Below are 24,266 nucleotides of genomic sequence, written 5' to 3'. Positions count from 1 at the left end.
TTTCAGCCGCTAAGAGGAATATTCTCCTCGATATCCGCTGTCAACCGTGCACCATCATCGTACGATCTTTAATGCTGTTAATGCAACTCGCAGTCCCTGGACCATCGGGTATGGAAGCAACGCGATTCAGAGACGTGGCCCGATAAAATAAAAGAAGAATGCTATACGTACAGCGTGTAGAACGTCCAACAGAAATATGTATAATGTGTGTCGTTGTGAACGTGTAGGCTGACGCGCCTTGTCTGATTCTACTTGGAATTTCCTTGCGGTTTGGCGAATGAACGCGTGCTTTTAGCGAATTTGTTTTACATCTATGAGCTAAAGGGAAATCGAATGGAGATTATGAAGGATAGAATATCGAATTATTATAATATATCGTATCTATGTGCTACTTTAAAAGTATAAATAAAGCGAGCATCTGATTAAGAAGGATGAGAATAACCAAAGCAGAGTATGTCTATGGAGTATTCAATATTTTATCATAACGTCACAATTTCGTATAAGTAACCCCATTACCCCTAATTCGGACAGAAAGTTTATTCGCGTAAAAACCTTCAACGGTATACTACTCTAGCGAAAAATTCAGGCGAACTCTTGAAATTTTAATTATTTATATTCTCGTGCTTGATAAATTATCTGAATCGTTGGTAAGTCAGTCTCGTCAAAACACAATTCGACAGTTATATGGTTATGATCAAACCACTATTAAAAAGTTACACGGTTACATAGTTATTGTGGCAAAGTTGTTGTGCTCATTGAATACATATGATCGACACGGTCGATGGTCACGTGTTTATATAAATTTGAATGATTACAAGATTATAATCTACTACTTTATTCTCTGTGATTCTGTACTGAATTTACGACTTTTAAATCTCTTTCACCGCCCACCAAAATCACATCGTTGACAAATCGTTTCCTGATCGAAAGTCAAACAGAATCATAATTTCGATTGCATAAACTCGTGTCGACAACCCGTTATCCATTGTTCCATTACACGAGTTCGATTACCACGATGAACGTTTGGTAGGATGTTTACGAGCGGCCGAGCACGCGCTGACAAACATCGTTTCGTGCGCGACGCCGATTTCGAGAGTGCGAACGCCGCTTGAACACGCTCGCTGTCGGCCACGGTATTCGTGTCAGCTCGCATGGACGAGGTGGAACGCGTGGACAGGGAATCGTAAAAGATAAGAGAACGCGGCGTTGGACAGCGAATAAAACGGAGTGCGCGGTTTAAGGCGATGAAACCGGCGCGCTTATAAAGTATTCCCGGCGCTGTTAACGTCAGCCGCGGTGTTTGCCGTACACGCTCAACAGTACTGAACACACGATAACTCTATTCGCCTTACCGTGTGGTCCGTGCTATGCTACGTTCGCGTACTCCTGAGATACGCGGGTTAAAGCGTCCTAACGAGAGCAGCGAGTGCCCCAGAGAAGAGATTTTTGGGGTGGAATTAGGATTCGAGCAACGGTAGTTGTTAAGTTGATCTATCTACTTTGACGTCTAATTCCTGAATACTCGCACACAAATCTTACGATGCGTTCGACGATACATTTACGAGCGTCGATATAACGTATAGTTGCTCGCGAAAGCGTTGGAACATTTGTAGTAATCTTTTATCAATATATATTAGTAGGTATTAATAATAAAAGGATTAAATATTAAGTCAAAATAAAATGATTATCGATTACGTATAATATTACTGTAAGTGAAATTTTTAAGTAGAATGTATGTGTTTGATCTGATTGATTCAATTTTTAAATACAATTTTACAACAAGACGAATGGCACGCTTTTTAAAGGAATTCTACGGTTCATTGATACATTCTGCCGATGAGTTATGAGCTTCGTGCCGTACAGGCGCCGTACGTTTCCGGAAGCATAAATATTATTTCATGCTATGCCGCCTCATTTAGTTCCCGCGTCACCAGTCAGGGGGTTCAGCTTTCGTTTAGAATAAATCGAAGAAAGATTTCCTCTATCCTCCTGAAACTGTTTTGCGTCCACTGTGAAAAATATATATCGATGTCGGCGTTGATGTTGATGTATGTATAATAATTGCAATAAGGAAGTATTATTCATAAAGAGAATTCTCTGAAGTCAAAACAAGCATCCAGCATGTTTTCCGAGACAAACAGTTTTATTGTTAACATTTCACACAAATACATAGTTACAATTTCACCGCATACTTATAACATTTTCTTTTTCATGACAGAGAAACATGACACGTGTATATCGATATCAACAACTCATAGTCATAATATTTATATACAGTTAGTGCACTTGACCCGTAAATCAGCATCGCAAGTTTGATATTACAATCTACTATGTTTTCGTGCCATTTATATGTATAACTAAATAAAAAGAAATTCTACTTACACACGTAGAACGTGGCAGCGTACAGTACAGTCTACAGAATACAATTTTAGAAAACCAATTAATTTATCAAACATCCGTGCGTATTTTACTTCGGTGTATCTACATACAAGAATTTTTGCATAGAACAAGTCGTTCAAGAATATCGATTAAAAGCAATCTCCTATCACATATATCTTTCATATCGAATTGCAAAAATGTTAAAACTCCTAATAAATCTCGAGTTCGTGAATTTAACAAATTGTCTATTCGCTAAGGAAATTATTTGCCAAGAAAAAGGAAGGAGTCGACATGTACAAAACGGCGAACAGACAAGTAAGAACATAGTCAGTCGATCGTACTGTTTGCACGTAACCATATCTAATCCATCCGAAAGATTGGCAAACGCGGTCTGTTCTCCAGACGCGAGCACAATCGGTGAGAAGCGACGTCGCGCCAGATGAAAACGAAACAAAGTCGTCTTTGTGACGTGGTTGAAAGGCTGGTGTGTATATTGGTTGCAGCGGTATGGAAGACGGGTCCGTTTAGTCGGATAATATTGTAGTCGATAGAGCCGCGGCGGTGCAAAGGGAATTATTAATATTACCGCTTTCGAGAAGCTGACCCCGGGAGAAGGTTTCGCAGCACGCCGCGCGGTGATCGTGCAATTTGTTTATCCGCCGATGGGGAATATCAAAAGGATTAGAGGCGGCGGAATAGATAATAAACATCGGCCAATAAAGTCGCCCGAAAATATCTTGGTTGCAGCGTATCGCCGCACTGCCTACCGTCTTCTACGTGTGTGCTTCGCTCTCTGTGATCTATGATTATGGATTCCGCGATGTCGATACCAAACGTATAGCCTCTGACGCGTGCTCACGCGTTTCTCGGAACCAGAAGACCGACGGGGAGCCCGCCGTTTGTAGTCAGTCGAACTCCGTTTGCGTCGTTCCTGTGATTCCGCTTAAACAAATTATTCTTTATCGTTGGATGTTGTTCCGTCAAAGGGCGTAGCAACGATGGGTTGGGGTATAGGGACGCGAAATAGCCATTTCATTTTCTGTCCTAAGGGATCTCTCGCCTATAACGAAACGTGGAAAAAAGGTAAAATTTTTGAAACGCTTAAAGTGGGAGGAAATGTCAATGACGATGATAATAGAGGCAAAGCAAGAAGCAAACTTCGTTCAAATTTGATAGAGTTATTGCAAATTGATATTACGATCTGTCGCGACGAGGCAGTTAATGTCTTTCAAACTTGACAGACAATGATATACACTGCTGGCAATCGAGAGAAACGAGAAGTGAGTTATATACGGAAGATAAAGTATAATTTCATGGTAAGAAGCAGTAATGGTAGAATAATTCACTCTGACTAATTGTTGTCTAATGTTACTTTGTACGGATGAATACTCCTGTTTCTAATTCTGAAAGCTTTATATTTTCAACACTTCGAGAATTGCTTATAAAATTGAATACAATTTTTTCGACGATAAAACGTTGTACATTTCACGAGTATAGAAGTTTCGGTTTCTTTTATCTTATAAAAGTATTTCGGTAATCGATTAAGCTCTAAAATCGATCATATCGAAAATTCTGCCAACAAGTGACAAACTCGATATCAGAAACTTCGTTATCAACGAATCGTGATGCCATCGAGTTAAAAAGAAATCCAGTAGAACAAACCCTAAAAGCCAATATAAATGTACAAATAGAATCGCGAAGAGGAATCGCGTGGAGCAAGAATCCAGCAACGATTCTCGTCCCGCGAGCGTCGCCACGGAATCGATGCACGTTGTCGAAGACTTGGATTTTTCATGGTTCCGAGGCAAAGAATCTATCAGGGTGCTGGATGGCCGGTGGGCCTTCCTGGCAAAATAACGCGCTGTTCCCCGGGTGGAAAAGCCCGGCCACGAAAATACCGCTTCCGGTTGCCCTAGATTCCGCATTCACAAGTTTCATTGCAGAAGCGGCCAGCAACGGGAGAAGCGAGCTACCGAGCGAATCCCGTTCAAAGCGGTCCATAATTTATGTATCCCCCAGGCCACCCCTGCGTGTCGTCGAATTCTGGCTTCGCTCTTTTAAAATTCCATTAAGAGTGCAGGCCAACGGCTCCTCTTTGTCGCGTCCGTTCTTTCTCTCTGTTGGCGCTCGTTTGTTTCGCGTTGCATATTTCACGAGGGAATCCGCGTTTCGTTCGAGTTTCGTTTTCCGTCTGGTTCGATCGATTCGCGTGACAGTTTCGGAGGTGGCAGGGGTAAAATGCATAGCGATATGTTTCGAATGCAAAGACAAAAAAACACACATATGTATATACATATAAAGGGATGGAAAAAAAAGATCGGTATATCGTCCGGCAAACATTGTACATATCTTCGATCCAGCTTTTGCTAGGCTTGTATTCAAGCCACTGTGTTGGCTGGCCCGTCGTAATTTTAGACAGTGCCACAGTGACAGTCTTTATAACGCACGTGAAGTATGAACCGCTTCCGGTGGATCTACGTCATCCCTGGTGTGCATGTCCCCTTGCACTCCAGTGGCTCCGATTCTAAATCTAGATTCAAATTTCGTGGCCTTTAGCCTTCGTCTTTCGTTACTAGCTGGCCGCGGCCGCGACGAAAGACCATTTCGCGAACTCCATAACACGCGTTTTCAGTTCGTCAAACTCCGCGTCGTTTGTATGGGAAAAAATTCCGAAACTGATAATGTTATCAGTGGTAAGATGAATGTCAATCCTATTGAAAGACGCGCGGTCAACACTGACCAGGTCAAGCGGCGAACGTTCGTCAAAACTGTGGTTTAAAATTACCATCCCGTTGCGTCGTTTCAATATCTGTCCTGTTCGATCGCCTCGTCTTGACGAGAAATCAAGCTCAACGCTGTCAAAGTAGAATGACACCTCGTGGTTCGACGCATCGCGAATGCATCGATAAATCGGGCGACAGCGGCTGAATACGCGTGGTCCGATCGAAAACAGCGGCGGCAGAGATAACCGGCAGAAGAGCGATTATGGGGGTAGGTATGTTTCAGTAATTGCACGGCTAAGTTTAGGCGGTGCAGTTGGCGTCAATGCGCGGATGCATATTCAGAACGGGGCTCCTCATATTCTTATACTCACTTACTGAAGCGGCGAGCGCGTCGCCTTGTGTGTGGATGTGAATGTGAATGGAACTTGCTGGCACCCCGCCTGTTTATATTTAGCCACTGTGGGCGGTATAGCTGTCATGGATACGTATCATCGGCATAACTGAACTTTGCAAATGAATAATGAAGTTCCATTGGCTGTGGTGCCGGTATGCCGATTATAGCTGAGGCCGTTAGAATGGTTCCTGAAATTGCACAGCCGTTTATTGTCCGACGTCGGGCATTGTTCGCGTTTTCGTGTCGCCGCACCAAACCACGACTAACACGACCGAGACGACGAATCTGTTAATGAACGCACGCAACCGCGTCGTTTCTTAACTCTCTACAACCAGAACTTTGTTTGCTTCCAAGGAAAATAATTATTGTTGTTCTTACTTGGGTCTGAAAAAGCATTAGTTGCTTTAAATATCGTTTGCTAACGATATAACGATGCGAAACTAAAATACGATAAGACTACGAGTTGTTCGATAACTTGTACCTTGAAAGTAATGTTCGATTCGATGTAAAATGTAATACTCTACCGAAAATGGTAATATACGTTTAGACAAAACATAGCAAACGTAGCAGAATGTAAAATTTTATTCGACAGTTTGCCAAAGATCGATACCACGCATCTTCGTTAATCTTCCAGAGAGTCAAGCGTGCCTCTTCCAACTCGTTGCCAGCAAAAATGTTATCCGTTATTATTGGCAATATTGTCGTTACGATCCTGAACATCGGAAATATTCCATAAGCAACAGGACTCGAATGGAAAAAAACCGATTGTCCGGCCGGTTTTTCTCGCGATCTTCACGGTGTTGTTTTTTTACGGCGCACACAACGCGGCAATTAGCGCGGCCGCAAGAATAATTAGTGCTAACGAGTGCATTTCCATACAGAGGCTGTTTAATATGCGGATCCTACCGATAGACGTGAATATCGTACCATCGATGCAGGTAAAACAATGAAGCCTAACTCTCGAAAGATACGTCGATCGATGTACTCGATAAAAGTACCCAACGATCTGCCCAACGATCTTTGTGGGTTGAACGTTGTTTATGAGCGAATGCGGGGATATTTTTATTGTTTTCTTCTTTAATGGCGACCGTATTCGAAGGAATTTGTATCGTCTAGATTTTAAGTAGAAGTAGCAACCATTTCCTTGTTACGGTAGACGAAGATAATGGTACTAGAAAGTTAATGATACTGTAGTTAGATTTACTAGAAATGAATGGTAACCATATTGACGAGGGATTTAATGTTCATTGTTTAGAAAGTATTTCACTACGCATGTAATGTCATGTATATTTAGAATCACTTAGAAGCTTTCTATGAAGCAAATGATTTTTACGCTTAATGATAAGAAAAAGAGTAAGTATAACGAGGACAAAAAAGATTTATTAGGAAAAGACGCCTTCATCGTGACAAGAATGCGCGAATAGTGATATTTCTCGATCGTTTCGCCAGTTTTTCATGGTGGTGATATTTTTGGAGGCGCACTCCCTTATGAAGTGGCCTAGCTCGGTTCATTCAAGAACAGAGCTCGAGAAAACTGGTGACTCGTCTTTCAAGCTCTAACAAATAATCGCTATCGTTCAACACATTTACGACCACGCAACAGATAAATCGATGAATTTTTCGACATTTCGCATTGCTGTTACAAATCGTCATTACACGGAAGCCAAACTGATTTCCATTAAAATAAATCTTTTCGTTTCTGAGAACATAGTCCCCATTCACATGCTGTGACATTAAAATTGAAGAATTTGTAAACAGTAAAGTTGACCAATTTGACTTCTGTTTCGCTTTTATCAAATATTATAAATAACTCCACGAAACCGTTAACACTTTACATTCTTTTCCTCTCATATCTCGACAACGTGAATCATCAGGTTCCCCTGAAAAAAGTCGAAAGTCACATGGTAACGTTCTTGCAAGGAAAGGCAAACACCGAACACATTGCTCCTTTCCTCCTTCTTTTTTCATCAGAAAGAAAAAAAGAAAAACGACCCTTTGCGAAGAATACAAGCGGTTTATCCAAACGAATCCGTGTGTCCTATGGCGATCGTAAATCATGGCTCGCGATCTTCTACAATCCGCGTCGAGGATTAATAATCGCGCGTCGAAAGGCAACCAAAGAGAGAGAACGAGAAAGAGAGAGAGAGAAAGGAAGAGAGAGAGAAATAGAAGGATACAGAAACGAATGAAGGAGAGGGAACCTGCTCGCGCGCTTAATATCGTGCATATGTGACGTTTCAGCTGGTGCCCAGGCTGGATGAATAAACGTCTTCCTTATCGTCTAAAATAGACTTTAAACTTCAAGCATATCTGGACCACAGCCAGGTCGTAGGAAAGTACAATGATATTAGCCACGTTGAATTGTTACACCGTGGTGGAAACGGGAGCCGCGTTGAAAACCTGTCTCGTTGAATTAATAGCGGCACCTAGTCGCCTCTGACTAATGGACACCGCTGGAAAAGAAATATTCCATTCGGCCCGGTTTCTACCGGTCCAACCGCGGTCACCTTAACCCTTGGCTATCCACGATGGGCGTGTATTTACGTCCTACTTTCACAGGAAAAGGGTCAACGTTGTACACGCTTTTACTTTGTACTTCTTGAAAAGCATCGGAGGAAAATTGTACTTTCGTTAGAACACCGAAGCAAATAATCAATGATCTAATTATCGGGTTACGTGCGTATCTGGAACATCATTACACCCCGCGGTATGGAAATTTGTACAACTGCACGGGGATGTAAATTTGGATATTGGATTTATTGTATACAATGTGCACTCAAATATTTTGTACGTAGATGATTATCATTAATATTATTTCGCCTTCCATAGAACTATAAATAATCGACTAGTTTAACTAGAAAGATATTATTTCTATTCGTAACGTTGCATTAAAATTACTAGTCTTGTTTTTAAAAATTCCGTATACTTTGAAACACATACTATTCCCAAAGATTAGTCTGCAACACGCATGTTTCGATGCTAAATTAGAACCAGATTTTCCCCAACATTCGTATAACTTTGCTTACTCGCTCCTCTACTTACACCCCCGAATGTTAATATCTCTTGTTTAACATATTAACAACCGCAACATTACGTCAACGACTCCAAATGATATTTGAAGGGAACTCTTCAAGTTGCTATGTTTGTCGTAATTACAGAAATTTGCGGTTTCCTACTTCAGGATTTCCCTAAAATTACCAGCCACGAACGCGTTAATAATAAATCCTGTCCGCATTCCTTGATATTTACATTTAACATTCCCAACGAAACGTTCGACGATTCGCGAAAACTTAAATTAACCCACGAAACACGGCTAGAAGCACGAAAACTCGAGCGTCACACCCACGCAATAAAAGCGCCGAGCAAGCGCCGATCATCCCAGTTTCCCTATTCGGATTATACAACGAATCGTTTGTGCGACAATGACGGAACAATCGAAAATATCGGCCCGATTACGTGTTCAAGATCGCTTGCTGCAGGTTTTCACGGGCATTCAATGCAAATTGCCGGAACAATGAGTCGAATCCGTTCCGAACGATCGTCGCGGCGGTGATCACCAGGGGCGCGTGAAAAAAAAAAAGAATGGAAAACAGAAAAAAGATTAAGCGTGGTTACGTTACGCTCGCGAGTGAATTAATAATGCGCATAATACGAAATTTTCATAAGCATAAATAATGCGTTCCGCACTATCTACATTGCATAAGCGGAGTCGGAAGTTTCGTGGGAAATAAACCGTGAATATCACTCGAGCTTGTTATATTTTGCGGAATATTCGCTGGATCATCAAACTAGCATTTGCCTGGACGATATCTCGCGATTGACATCGATGCTACACAGCTAAAGTAGGTACGTTTATGTAAGTATGGACGAGAACGATTAAGAACGTTGGTTAAAAGAGAAAACTGGCAGATTCCTTCCTGGTCGCGTTATCACCTCGAGGTAAATAACGTTCGTTTTTCTGTCGCGCTTTTCTCGCTCGAGCTAGCTTCCGTTTTACGCATTCGATAACCAATAATTAAAGTCAATGCCTCGTGTGGTGCGTCGATCGCGTCTTTTATTACGCTTTCTGGGAAAACTTGGACTGGAACTGGTTTCGTGAATCGATGCTTAGATAAAAAAAAAAGAAAAAATGGAGCTTTAGTCCCGATTTCCGTGGAAAATATAGTCGCGTAGAATAACCTGGTAAAACTTGGTTTATAACGATAGCTGAAACTTTGACGCGATGGAGATTAAATTATAGTTTGAATGTTAAAATATGTATTGCGCTTGCGTTTGCGAAAGCGTATCGACGCTGTCGTTATCGGTGTTACAGAGGAAATTATACGGTAATAAATCGCGTAGCTGCCTTGTCGACGGCAAGTTTGTGGAAAAATATTACTGTCCCTTGCGGAGCTTGTATCATGGTTTTAGATTAGTTTCGACTATATTACAATATCTATGTTTATTTTACATACGTACATGTGCAGTTATTTGTGAGAATCGATGTCAGGTCATTCTTATCATCTATTTCCACTATCTTTCTAACGAAAAGAATAACGAAATTCGTAAATGTATAGGTATTTTTGAGATTACAAATACTCGACACTTTGTGCGATAATAATGCATTTGTAGGATTAACACATTGCGAAGTTTCCTCTTGAACGTGTAAATTGCATATAAATATACTTATGCCTGTCTTCGTTACATTTTATGCCGTGCGTAGTCGAGAAAATTTCTACGACACTCATCGTGCTTATACGAAATTGTTTAAGAACAGAATTTAATTATCAATTTTCCATTGGAATTTCGAAACGAATCTGAAACAACATCGTTACGCTGCGAGGAAAACGGAATAAAGGGAAATATTGTCGTTCTTCCTCGAAAGATTAAACCACCCGTGAATCTAACAATTTTTCCCACGTTACATTTCCTCGTCCTTGTCGTTCCAACTGAAAAGCAGAAAATGAATACCCGAGCGTAGCGGGCTACGCTGTCTTTCGTTTTCCAGAAAGCAAAGATGGAAGGGAAATTTCATTCTCTGTTTTTTGCCCGCCACAACGTGATTCATCATCCCTCTAATTGCTCGTCCCATGGCTTTGCAGTCGTATCCTGCGCACATGACCGTCGACTCGCAGAAGCAAATCGAGATACAACGGATGCAAACGGAGCACTTGAAGCGGCAGCAAGAGCACATCATGCAGCACAACATCCAGGAGCTACAGGCTCAGATGACAAAGAGCCAGCTGAGCATGTCGGGGCCGCAATCCTTGATGTTCCTACCGTTTCTCGAACAGCTCAGAGGGTTGCCGGTGCAATCGCCTATGCCGCCACCGCCGGCTACGTCGACATCAACCACCACCAACAAACATATCAATTCGATCGCTAACGTACGTAAACCCAGCGCAATCCTAATTTCCCCGCTCATTCCTGCGTTCGACTTTGATCAACGTTTATACCAAGCCTCGTGTACGCGCACCTAACGCGTAGCACCGAGCGTTTAAACTTTAAAGGCGGTTCACCATCCGCTCGATCCGATGAAAAATTCACATAGCATCGTTGCGCGACATAGGTGGCGCCACCGACAAGGAAGTGGGTTGATAAACGGCATAAAAAAAGAAAGTTGGAAACGCGGAAATTCACGGTTCGAGGCGCGTCGATCGACGATCAGCAGGCAGCGCGGTATAAACGTCACATTAACGAGATGGTTTTCTCCCTTGGGAAAAAATTTATTACTAAAAATATGATCTTGGCGGAGGTGGCAGTGATCCGTCGTGGGTAGCAAACAAAGTTGTTCGACCGTTGCGAGAGGTAGATCCGCAAATTACATTGGCAACAGTTAGTATGCGTTTGATTTAGATCGGTATTTTAAGCATTTAGTTACAGTGCTTTGAACTATTCCTATTAATTTACAGACATACTGGGAATACCACGTGCTCTTAAAGCCGACTTTTTCAAGGGGGAGATGTTGTCCATTTTCGATTTATTTTTCCATTAAAAAATCATGTCTTGACGTCTCGATGTTACGAATGTACTTCACGTCTTGTACGATATCATTTGCACGTATTATTTACATCATCCCACAGTATTATCTAAATCGTTTGTCACAAATAAACATTATAAATCATAGTATAAGTCTAGACGCTGCTCTTACGTTGTAAAAACATGTGAAAAAATGTAACTATACAGGCTGAACTTGTAGTAGTCGATGCGACGTATAAAACGAGAAAAGAGAGAAAAGGCACAGAAATATTGACATATTGTCAAGATCTTCGTAGAAATGAACGATAGACGATGATTGTTACAGATGATCAGCAGTCACCGGGAAGGACCGAGCTGGGCGACGGCGCATCTCGCGCAAATGACCACGCAGATGGAGAAGGAAGCGTCGCCGACGCCGATCTCGTCCGCCGTAGCACCAACCGCACCTCCTCTGCAGGATCTCGACGCACCTCTCAACCTCACCAAGCCGAAATCCTCGTCGTCGGGAGCCACGGCATCTTCCTCGTCACCTGGTAGCGACTCGCACTCGACAGGGGCCGGAAGTAGCGGTCAACAGGAGCAACCAGTCGCGGCGACCGCGCCGAAACTCTTTCCGCCTGGTCTACCGATGCCACGGAATTATCTCACAACCCTTCCTTACGCAGGTCTGCCACCTCATCTGAGCACCCTCTCCTCGCCAAGTAAGTAACATCTTCCGTTAAATTGAAATAGTTCATCCATACACTGTGAAAAATACAAAATAGACATCTTTTACACACTCGACGTAACTCCCTTAACAATAAAGAGGTCTACTATGTACAAAAATGTGAATCAGAATTACAAACTTATTTTTTCGTACGTCGCGATTTAATTAATAAAAAAATGGTTACTATTACGATGGAAGAACAACTAGCGAAACCATGATAGAATAGCATCCAGTTACGTTCGAAACATCTGTTGCTTTAATCGGATGGCTGCTTTAACGAGGTTCGTATAGATATCACGATGAATTTCATCATTAAAAGTACAAGCGAGTCTGATAGAAATTCCGATCGACCGCACGAAAGTAGAATATCGATGTATCGATTCTCGTCCGATCGGTAAACGCAATTCACTGGTCGTTGGCGTTTATAAACGCGACAAAGTGTACCCTTTTCGGGGGACAGGCGAGGCCGTGTGGGACCAACCGGAAAAAATTCGATCAATACCCCATAGAATACGCGGCGGGATCAGAAACGTACGGTTAATTATCTTCGGGTATGCGCGCGCGTTTACCTGATTGTTCGCGATCGGCTTTTTCTTTTCTTTTGCCCCCAAGTAAACCTGTTCCCTTTCGCGGCCGGTTTTTGCTTTCGGTTTAAAGCACAATCAACGACGCGTAACGTGATTCTAAGATAAGGCTCGGTGCACCGCGTATCCTCGAGGAAAAAGACACGGGCAGGGGAAAACGATGGGATAAAAAGCAGAAGAAGAAACGAGCCTGCGGATTCCACGAGCTGTCACTCGGATATTAGATTGCTGCGTAAATTCTCCTCGTCGGCTTCCTGGTTTGAAAAAACCATCGATATCATATATAGTTTTTGCAACATAGAAATGTTGTTTGAAAGAAGGATCGATATAGTGTATAGTTTTTGCGGCATAAAAATGTTGTTTACCTTTAATAATTAGCAAAAAGAGCAAGTAAATTAGTATAAAGTACGAAGTATAAATAGCACAGAAACTAGTATGAAACATAAAGAGGAAGCAATATTATTTTAATAATTGGTATAAAAAAGAAAGCTTGAGAGAGATATTTTTCAATTCAGCTAATCAGTTCATCGCTTGTTTCGATAACTTGAAAATAAACTTTTCCTTTGATATAATCTTACGATATCGAATGTCTCACCCAGTAAAGACCTAACCCAACATCTTAACATCAGAGGAACGGTCGATGGTGCAATCCTCGCGGTATATCGTTGCTTGTTTGTACAATGAGACAAGACGATGACGTTAGCGTGATACGTTGATTTTGCCATAAATGTTTTCCCTCTATCTTTTCTTATCTGGCTTATGACTTATCATTGCAGTGGGCAAGGTAATGGCCAAAGACGAAGCGGCTGGACCAGGAGGTGCCGTGACTGCCGCCGCGGTTGCCGCCGTCGAGAAGCATTTCGCTATGCGTAGCATTTACGGGATACCACCGAGTGCTGGTGCAATGCCTCCGTCGCCGCAGACTCAACGACCGATCAAGCACTCCGGTTCCCGGGAGGAGGCTGCGCAGGAGGAACAGGATTATCTGTCCACGCCCCACAGTAAATACATTTTCTCATCCTTCGCGCTATATTACTTTCATTATTCTGCTAATTCGAGATAGTATTATTGGTACTGCCTTATCGCCGACCCGAAAAAGTAATGACACAGCTGTGAAATTAAAAGAATTTGAGAGGATATTGTAAATACATCGTTGGTATTTGAAATATTAGATTGTTGGAAAATGCGACAAAATGACGTTCAACTATTCGACGTTCTATATTTTATTAAAATCCGGATTAAAAATAATTTATTTGTAACGATATGATAAATAAACCGTACAAAGGGATACCCATTCGATGAACGATGTTGCATTCGGATCGCTCCGATGATTTCTCATAATCTGCTCGAAGTTGCTGTTGCAAATTATAACATGCTGCGATATTCTGAAATTACAGTGTGGCGGGAGCCGGGTTACAAGGTACCGGAAGACATAACGGAAAAAGGTAAGCAGTCTTTTGACGAGCCACGAGGCTGACGTTACGCTTTTGTTTCGAGAGCGCCAGGTGATGCTCACGAAATCAGATTCGCTTCTCACGGGAGGAAGCCAAGCGACGTTGACATCTAACACGTCTTCTCTCTGTTCAGCTAAAATGGTGAGACAGCAGAAGAGGGAGGGTGAGAACAAGCCACATATCAAGCGGCCTATGAACGCGTTCATGGTGTGGGCCAAGGACGAGCGTAGGAAAATTTTGAAAGCCTGCCCGGACATGCATAATTCCAACATATCGAAAATACTCGGTAAGAAATTTTCAATCATGATTTTCTTAAATTAAAGATCTCATCGCTTGTGTCGTATTTTTCCCGTGCCCCTCAAATGTGATATAACGCAAACATTGGGATCGATCCTGTGATTCTCGAAATTTTCAACTTCCCAACATTACCATCCCTCGCAGAAACGCTTTTTTAAAACTCCCTTTTATATATAGATATAATAAATAGAATAGACTTTTCTTCCTACATTAGAAAGCCAGTGTCGCTTTCACGATCATCTTCAACGATATTCCTTTTACTTGCACAGGTGCTCGATGGAAAGCGATGTCGAACTCTGAGAAACAACCATACTACGAGGAACAATCACGGCTGTCGAAGTTGCACATGGAGAAACACCCCGACTACAGGTACAGGCCGCGACCAAAGCGCACCTGCATCGTTGATGGGAAGAAGATGCGCATATCCGAGTATAAGTCGCTGATGCGGCAACGACGGCAGGAAATGAGGCAGCTCTGGTGTCGTGACAGCGGGCCAGAGATGAGCTTCCTGTCTCCGGTGGGCTCGGACCTCAGCACGCAACATCATCCGGGAACGGGGGCGGCCGGACCATCGGCAAGGCCTAGCGTGTCGCCGCCGGCTACCATGTTGAACGGCGGTGCGGCTGGTCCCAGTTCCGATCATCCATCGTTCTACTATACGCAAGACAGTTTATCGCCGTCGGATATGATGAACTTCTCGCCGGAGAACTCGGGCTCGATCGGTGGCTACGACGCCAGTCCGCGACATCACGACGAAGATTGAACCGCAGCTCCGGGTCAGCCGCCATGGCCGCCCGGAGCATCATCTTCAGCAGCAGCAGCAGCAGCAGCAGCAGCGTCAACGTCGAGACTCGGCCACGAGTTGTTCTGGTAAAACTTCTGGTGGTTCGCGTGAAAGGAATATATACGCATGAACGCGTGTATCGTCGCGTGAACAGGAACGTGGGAACGATATATGTAGTCGATTGTCGGGGGATAGAAAAACGTTCTCGAAGAGTGACTGAGCGTTTCGAAGCCTCGCTCGAGAGGTTGTGATATATAACGATTCTGTGCCATCGTACGACGCGTGGAGGCCCTCCCGCGGATTCGAGCGGCGATGTGTCCTGCTTCCTTGGATCCGCCGTCGTCGCGTCATCGTATCGCCCAATATGTCGCGCGATTCGTTATGAGATACGTTGCTCGTGCACACATGGCTGAAAGATCGTGCGTAACTCGGACATATGCATCACGACTCGAATCTTTGGGACAGAGTGTCATGATGTAGAGTCACGTGACCGATATCGGCCAACCAACCCTTTCTCGCTATGCGCTACGTATACATGTACGTCGAACGATTCACGGGACACCGGTGAACGTGAGCTCGACGTGGATAACGGCATCGTGCGGAGCTCTGATGGTTTCCTGCTTGCTTATGCTATTACTAAGAGGAATGGGGTGGGGAAAGCAGGCGCGACGGTTGATCCATGCCGACGGGACAATGAACACGACGGCGGCACGAGAGTTTACCAATGGTATATTCCGTTGGTGTAATCAAAACTGCGACCAAGGCGGCGCAAATCTGCGAACGATAAGGTCTAATCGTCGTTAGGTAACGTTCTAGGTAACGAGATATGCGCGTGAGTAGAATTCTCGATCAGGTAACGAACGTCGATTCGCGTGTCAACGTATGTCGGTATCCATCTCGCGGGTGTTTTCCGTACGCGGGAGCGCAGAGTAACATGAACGCTAGAATTATACATAAAAAATAAATGAGGTAAATAAATACAAATATAAAACGATATATATATACACACACATTTTATATATATATATATATATACACACATACCTGATTTTTCGTAAGACTGCCATGTGTCACATGTGTGCGCGCGCGCCAGAAGGATCGATCCGATGCACTCTCCCGCCGATGCTCGATCGAATTCGTTTCTATCGTGTTTCGTATGAGCCGCGTTTCAACACACCGCGAGACGATCGCGACACGTATTTCTGTGTGTACGTGCGTGAGTGTGTGTACGAAAATACGATGAGCGGCCAAAAAAGTCTTGTTCCTATTCCTTCTAGTGTGTGTGTGTGTGTGTGTGTGTCTGTCTGTCTGTCTGCGTGTGTATGCGCGTGTGCGTGTGCGTGCGCGTCTATAGCGATACGCCATTCCGGTCGGCCGTGTCAATACGTGAGAAACGAAGATAAATAGAAACGACAGAAATAAAAATGAACAAAAGATAAAATGTAAGAAATTGAACGTAAAAAAGAGAAGTAAAAAAGAAAGAGAAAAAAGAAAAAGCTGTGGTCCGTTAGTATCCTGCAGCATCACGCGTTTTCCGAGTATACGCGGCAACACGCGTTATTAGATCGTATAGTTATCCCACGTTCACGGCGGACGGTCCTTTTTTTCATATTCACATGCAATCACTGATATCCGGTGTATCGCACGAGGACCGGGACAGAGGACGAGAAGAAAATGTGGAATTCCACATTCCGTCACGCGATATGAACCCGCTCGAGTCACAGGGGTGTGTGGCCACTTCGTTTCGCGTCTAAAAACACACTTATAGTACTTATAGTATTTTTCGCAATTAATTTATGGACCTAACGTTAAGCGGAGATAGCGTTAAGCGGAGGCAAGATGAAGAGAATTTTTTTTCTAAATAAAAAAAAACCAAAATCTAAGGAGAAGTAATCGAAGTGTATTATTAGAAGGAAAGGAAGTGTGTATGTATAGGAAGAATGAATAGAGAGAAAGTGAGAGAGGGACACGCGCGGCGTCAATTTTAGTACAATGTTATTGCGTAAAATTACGGACGGGGAAATTAGCGTTATTTATTGTAAACGATGTAAACGAACGAATAATCAAATTCTAATACGACGTTGTGTGTTTTGTTTTTCGATGTTTTCCGAACACACGTTGTTACATTTTTTCTCCGTTTTTCATTTCCTTCGAGTTGTGCGAATTCGTGAAAGCACGATCAACCTGATGGGAGCCGATCGAGAGAATCTAGAGACCGTTGTTTACCGTGATGTTAGTGGATGTCATAGAAAAAAAAAAGGAAGGAAAGGAGGAAAAAACGAGCACCGTCTCGTAACGAGAAAAAACAATATAGAACTATAGGGCGTAAAGTCTCGTATGTAATTCGGGAAAACGAATTGTACCGAAACTGGAAAAATCGGGAGCTCGATGTGATAATACTTATGTGCCAAATAGCGTTTTCGCGGACCGGAGGTTTGTGGCGATATGACGTCCCTTCCGGTTCCCGGGTCGGCAGAGTTGGCTCGACGTGAAAAACTCGATAACTTCTACATCTCTTTTTTCACCGTTTTTTCTTTTCTCTTTTTTTTTTTTTTGTTATTTATAATCAGTGCAATTCTATACAAGGTACCTAATATAATTTTATAAAGAGAGCCAGTATCCTCGATATATCTGTGCCCGCGTTTCGTCGGGTGCTTTTCGAATACCGCGGCCGGCGGCAGATAGGATAGCTTAATGTTGATAATAATTTATTTTATGTATATACATGAATTTGTACAACTGCGTCGGCGGTGTGTTCGTCGATCGAGAAAGAAAGCACGAGAGTGTGAACGGTATTGAGAGGATGAAAAAGAGAGAGAGAGAGAGGGAGAAATCGACCGACGCAAAAAAAGTGTCAATACTATTGAATGTACAGTGTAACTATATTGTGATGTATCTTGCATAGCGCCACATATATGTAATTTACTCGAGAACACGTAGACTTAACGAAATGTTAAAAATGCGATGCATATTCTTATTTTCATTTGGTCATTATTATCTCTATTATTATCCTTAATATTATTATTGTCACATCAGTTTTATTTAGTACTATTATTATTATTGACTATTATTATGATTATTATTAATATTATTATATTATTTCTCTCTCTTTTTTTTTTAAATAATTATCCTTATTACGCATAGCAATAGAAGTTGTACGTGCCAGTTCAGATGACAACGACGACGACAACGGGCGACATGAAGCTCGTCGATCATTTGCGTGCTCGAATACTCAAAAATTTTCAATGTCGTATCGCTCACGCAACAATTAGATGTTTTTTTTTACATTTACACTGAAACGTTTTTTTTTCTTTCTCTTATCACGTCCTGGAAAACCGAAAGGTGCACTTTCGTTAGACATTTCGTTTCCTTCGAGCAATTGCGTTTCCTCCTTTCTTATTTTTCCATTTCCTTCTTCTTCACCAATTTGACCTCCAAATAACAATAATTTAACCCTATTCATTCTACAAATAACCAATCATTCAATAAATCAATTGATATGTGGAGGATATAAACGCACCCATTGCATGTTATTTCCTATTGTGCCATATATTCGTAATCTTTCAAAATAATTCGCTCTTCTCATTTTTCTACCTTCTTCCGCGATTTCTTCCGCCCTTTTACATTCAAGAACGCATTTTCGGATAGCGTACGTACAATTAAGCTGTTAAGAAATTTTCATCGAATTTGATTATCGCCAGCACGTGGTTTTCTTTATAAAGTTCAATTCTGCATTTCATGGACAGATCGGTTTGTCAGGAACGACACATGCTAAGTACACAATTTTTTCCTCCTTTTATTTTTCTTTCTTTTCGTTTGTATACCTAGAAACGAACGTTTTCACGATAATCTCAATGCACTCGCTGTAAATTCATCGGATTTCAAAAGAAAAAAAAAAAGAAAAGAAATGCAACCAGTGCGAATGCAAACTGTAAGAATAGTAAATTGTAAAACGAATACATTACTAATACTATAGTATATCTAACGTAACGAAGAAAAAAAAGTGAACACTAACATCCAATCTCAATATTCCAAGAATTCACTTCATTTACATGTACGTTGTTGTTAATGGTATGAAAAAAATATAATAAAATAACGCTTTACCGAAATTCAACCTTAGTTTTAGGTATACAACGTTATTTCTAGAAGAAACTTGTATGTACGTGCAATGTACATAGTCTATGCAATACCGTCTAAATGAGAGAAGAACATGAGAGGGGAGAGAGAAAGAAATAGAGAGAGAGAGAGAGAGAGAGAGAGAGAGGGAGAGAGAGAGGGTGTGTGTATGTATGCGTGTGTGTATATGTGTCATGAAAAGGGAAAAAGGAAAAAGTATAAAATCAGTCAGATGCATGTTTGAATGCGATTACACGTTCACGATCATCTTATCACTACTCGCGACAGATGTAGTACACGTTATTAATTGGTGTCAATAGCGTACAATCAAAATATATATATATTTAAGATCGGTGAATCTTCACTGTTAACACTATCTACTTTGAATTTTTATGATTAATAAATATTTACAACGGAAGAGTCCGTTTTCATCGCGGTAGTGTTGAGATGAACGTATAAAGTATATAATAGGAATTAAGGGAAAATCATACTTGGAAGTAAAACGTACGGTAGTAATGACACACCAAACATAATGGTCTCCAGTCTTTACATACATACCGTAATGGAATTACGTTTTAGCTAATTATAAATAGCATTTGCAGCGTTCGACTTATTTACTGATCCATAAGGCACCTTGAGCTGGCTGTGATTCATAACTCTAATAATTTGTTTCTAATCAACTAACATACATTCATATCGCATAGATCAAAAGGTATAATTACACGAAGTGTTTGTCAATGGTAGAACATTTAACGGTGTGTACTCCAAGATCATTTTCCCTAACAGATAGTGACATCAAATGCACTGTATCACATAGAGAGCAGCACTATTATAAACATAGATATATGATTATATTTATTACAATAATTTGAAAGTTAGGTATTCTTTGTTGTTTGTATTTTACAAGCGTAATCATTATTATACATAAATAAATAACTATATAAATGAATGAAATTTTATGTACTTGTTCCTTCATGAATAGTGAAAATGAGTAGCATCGTTAACATTTATCACAGTTTCACATATTTAAAAAACATGTCTTTATTTAATGGTAACGTAAATACATTGTCAATAGGAACAAAGTATCGTCAATTTGCAATTCGGTAATACCTAATTTCTTAATCCTATTTTGAACTTTTTCTAATTGTTGTTTCTCAGACGGTGTCATCATTTCTGCAATCTGTAAACAATTTGAATGGAGTTAATCTGTTACTGAACAATTACAAAGAATATAATAATGAAAATTATATGCACCTCTGCTAATTGCTCTTCGCTAGCACCGTGTTCTTTCAAATTAGTCGTAAGGGTTTGCATTCGCAATTGTTTATCGATCATCCGCTTATTGCTGCTTGTTTCATACTCTCGTCTTTGCATAATATTGTACAGTGCATGATAACAGTGCTCCACTTCCATATGAACAACCAAATTTAAATCAATATGAAATAGGAAAAATGTTTTTATTGGTGCAGCTGATACTCCAGATTTCTTTATTTCCTGTATTTGTAAATAATTCTCTTGCAAGAGAGTATACGTCAAATGCTTCGCTTCTTTTGCCGGAATCATCGCCAGTTGTTGAATTTGCTCCTGTTCAATGTACTTTCTATTACGCACTAATCTGTATAGTAAAATGAAGATACTTAAGTTAATCAATGTTAAAATCCCAAAATTCCTACCTAAAATATAATGTTAAAATCCTGAAGTACCTAAAAATTCTGGCTGCTTTTGAACCAAATCGCTCCGTTACAATATTTTCTAATGTGGTCCATGTTAATTGTTTAAACGCCTCTTTCATATTAACGCTATATTGACCACCTCCCGAATCCCCAACTCGTTTTAAAAATTGACTAGAATCTTCCTCTGAAACAATACATTTAGCTAAGTATTATGCAATGTTCTTCGAAATATTTAGGCAGTTTAAAAGTACACTTTTTACAATGTTTGTACCAATTAGACGTAAATATTGATCAAGATATTGTATAAGTAATGGACAATCGACTTTTCTAACTGCTTCTTTTATTTCTGTAAGAGGTATTGGATTGGATGTGTCTTCCCATGATGCTGTCCGTAAATACATAAGAATCAATAACTGTCTCATCAACACTCCTGCATTTTCGTCAAGTCGTCTGCTTATAGCTGATATAATAATTTGATCCCTATAGATTACATTGCAAATTTCTCATGTGTTTTATGTACACAATAGTTTTGCAGCTCTTACCTAAAGTCCTGAGTAAAACGATCAAAATTAACTTTCCAATAAATTTTACTATCACCACAATCAATATCATTTCCTTCTATTCTTTTAGTAATAGCAGTCAAATTCAAATCTGGTAATGTAAAATTACATTTTTCATTTCTCTCTTCAATTGTACCTAAACTGCGCATTAAAAACTGGTTTTTGACAAGTAATTCAAATTTCTCTTTTAAAACTGGAACTGATGGTTGCAGATCAGCTAAAAATACAAGTACATAGTTAATAGAACAAAATTTTTTATCAAAATTATTGTAATATAATATATACAATTATTTTTTAAGTTAAAATTTAAAACTATAAATTTACATACAAGGTGATTGTTCAATCTTTTTATATGTCTTTGCGATTGCTTCTGAAGCTGTTATATATCCATTCATTAATACTTCTTCGAGAATCATCTCGCACTCATTTCCACACATTGATTTTACAAAGAATATATACCTATTAAAATTAAAACATTTAAGTTATATGGATCTTTCTTATTTTCATTTATTTGTAAATTGAAAGCAACAAAATCCATGTTATATAAATTACATATTACCTTGGGTAACGAAGAATGAGTAAAACATTTTCTACAATTAAAGAATATTCCATCCCCTTTTCTGCTTGATTGTACGTAACAAGACCATGTTTTATTAAAACGCATAATGATTCTTTAATCTAAAAACAACATTAAACATATGTCATAAATGAGAAATAAATTAATTAAAATAAATTAATGTATACCTTTGTTATAGGAAGATGTGTTGCATGACGAATTAATCCTATTGGTCTTGCACCATGTTTAAATAAATCTTCAGCTACAGATTGCACAATCTGACCAAAGTGCTCAAATAAAATAGAAAAGCACAACTTTCTACACATTAATGACATGTCGTTATTCTCTTTATACAAATTTTGCTAACCAAACATTTATAAGCATAAATTACTGTACATAAATCACTTAATTCTAGAAGATATAAAGCCGAGGACATATGTTTTATGAATTAACATCTTTTGTTAAAAGTTCGGCCATATTGTTTTCATAACCTCTTACGAAATTATAATTACGAAATAAACGCGCAACTACAATTCAAATCTACAAAATCAAATGTACAAAAATTATTATCTCCATATATATTTTTTTACAACTATATAGAAATTTTAATACAAATTATACATTTGATTCTTTATGTACAGTACACTAACTAACGTACACTACATTAGTTCGAACAATTTAAAAGCCTTCTGATTTGAAGACCATGTGCTTATACAAAATATAAGGTTAATTTCTAAAAGTAGACCAATCATGGAGTAAACAACTTGTAAATTGCACTTAATGTTATAGAAGATTCCAAGGAGTATAAATAATGTTTTTATAACATATTTATAATATATTTACATAATTCATATAGGATGTATTTAAAAAACAACCTTGTTATATGTATACGTTAGAAAGCTAAATTTTTCTTCGCGTACGATTCAAACGATATCATATCCTTCATAACCTTTGTAATTTCATAGAAATGCTTCTTAAGTATCATTGGTTATCATTACTTAGAAATTCGTATTTCATGCAATTCCGAAAAAGGTAAAATCATCGAAAGCATCAAAGATAGCGAAATATAAACGCGAACGTACACAAAGAACGTATTATTCTTGTTAATAAATTTCTAAAAGCTATATAATATATTAAAGTGTGCGGCACCGTGGATGTAGAACTTCCGGCGGAACAGCATTGTCGCAGATGATCACGTGATCGAAGATCGACTTCTTCGTTTGTGGCCACGAGGTTTTGTGGTGAAAATTAAGTTTACCGGGTGGAAAAGGCCCTATATTTTTGTATTTATACAAAAATGCCCTCCAGCAATCCCTTGCCACCCAAAGAAAATGCCTTGTTTAAACGAATTCTGGTGAGTAATATGTAATCAAAACGCTCTGTTTTGGACCCCACTCTCCGGTTAATAAGAGTATTCATCATGCTGTAATGATGAAGCACTCTTCGAAAAATTGTGAAAAATTCACTGGCAATCATGGGTCATAAAAATTTTACCGATCTTATGAATGAAAACATGATTTTTTGTTTATCTTTTACGATACTTTATAATGCCAGTTTATTGAAGTACATAGTATTGAAATCATGAAAACGTTTTATCCTATGAAACGTATTTATGTTTCTTGCAGAGGTGTTACGAACACAAACAGTATAAAAATGGGATAAAGTTTGCAAAGCAAATTTTATCAAACCCTAAATTTAGTGAACATGGAGAGACCTTGGCAATGAAAGGTCTCACTCTGAACTGCTTAGGTCGCAAAGAAGAAGCATACGATCATGTCCGGAGAGGTCTTAGGAATGATTTGCAATCTCATGTTTGTTGGCACGTTTATGGACTTTTACAACGCTCGGATAAGAAATACGATGAAGCCATTAAGTGTTATAGAAATGCCCTTAAATGGGACAAGGATAACATTCAAATTCTTAGGGACTTATCGCTGCTTCAAATTCAGATGAGGGATCTGGAGGGCTATAAGGTAAATCCTTTATATGAAGGACCTTATTTCTATTTATTGTATATGTATAATTTGTTTTATTCTTGTTTCTTTTTCATTAATGGCATTATCAACGTAATTTTTATTTAAT

The 24,266-nt window shown here is 39.9% G+C and overlaps 3 protein-coding genes across 7 annotated transcripts in view; 2 read left to right on the top strand and 1 right to left on the bottom strand.

Annotated features, from left to right (window-relative positions):
• The window catches only part of Sox102F (transcription factor Sox102F), a 205,876-nt gene extending 187,306 nt beyond the window's left edge, over positions 1-18,570 (top strand). For all 5 annotated transcript variants that reach the window (XM_076624362.1, XM_076624365.1, XM_076624374.1 and 2 more), the window contains 6 exons: positions 10,578-10,862; positions 11,780-12,155; positions 13,521-13,745; positions 14,142-14,189; positions 14,332-14,484; positions 14,765-18,570. In XM_076624362.1, coding sequence (XP_076480477.1) covers positions 10,578-10,862; positions 11,780-12,155; positions 13,521-13,745; positions 14,142-14,189; positions 14,332-14,484; positions 14,765-15,258 — 1,581 coding nt within the window. In that variant the 3' untranslated portion in view covers positions 15,259-18,570. The remainder of the gene's footprint in view (positions 1-10,577; positions 10,863-11,779; positions 12,156-13,520; positions 13,746-14,141; positions 14,190-14,331; positions 14,485-14,764) is intronic.
• A 1,848-nt stretch (positions 18,571-20,418) lies between these two features.
• Positions 20,419-22,870, bottom strand: Polr3C (RNA polymerase III subunit C). Its single transcript, XM_033345231.2, has 8 exons — positions 22,373-22,870; positions 22,188-22,306; positions 21,957-22,087; positions 21,611-21,845; positions 21,340-21,548; positions 21,099-21,252; positions 20,650-21,010; positions 20,419-20,575 (listed from the first exon to the last, which is right to left on the bottom strand). Exons 1-8 carry the CDS (start codon positions 22,517-22,519, stop codon positions 20,441-20,443), a joined length of 1,491 nt encoding a protein of 496 aa, XP_033201122.1. The 5' UTR covers positions 22,520-22,870; the 3' UTR covers positions 20,419-20,440.
• Positions 22,871-23,360: 490 nt separating this feature from the next.
• The window catches only part of Naa15-16 (N-alpha-acetyltransferase 15/16), a 47,226-nt gene continuing 46,320 nt past the window's right edge, over positions 23,361-24,266 (top strand). The window contains exons 1-2 of the mRNA XM_033345492.2: positions 23,361-23,538; positions 23,810-24,157. Coding sequence (XP_033201383.1) covers positions 23,482-23,538; positions 23,810-24,157 — 405 coding nt within the window. The 5' untranslated portion in view covers positions 23,361-23,481. The remainder of the gene's footprint in view (positions 23,539-23,809; positions 24,158-24,266) is intronic.

This window comes from Bombus vancouverensis, chromosome 2 (genome assembly GCF_051014615.1).
Source record: "Bombus vancouverensis nearcticus chromosome 2, iyBomVanc1_principal, whole genome shotgun sequence".
NCBI lineage: Eukaryota > Metazoa > Arthropoda > Insecta > Hymenoptera > Apidae > Bombus > Bombus vancouverensis.
Note: the sequence above shows the minus strand (reverse complement) of the source record. Positions and strands in the feature narration are given on the sequence as shown.

What these genes read in the sequence shown, in the direction of transcription:
- Polr3C (XM_033345231.2), bottom strand. Translation starts at nt 22,519, where the DNA reads ATGTCATTAATGTGTAGAAAGTTGTGCTTTTCTATTTTATTTGAGCAC. An exon ending in CACATCTTCCTATAACAAAG is followed by an intron (nt 22,307 to 22,372) that starts GTATACATTAAT and finishes TGTTGTTTTTAG; the next exon opens with ATTAAAGAATCATTATGCGT. An exon ending in AAAGCAGCCAGAATTTTTAG is followed by an intron (nt 21,011 to 21,098) that starts GTACTTCAGGAT and finishes TTTACTATACAG; the next exon opens with ATTAGTGCGTAATAGAAAGT.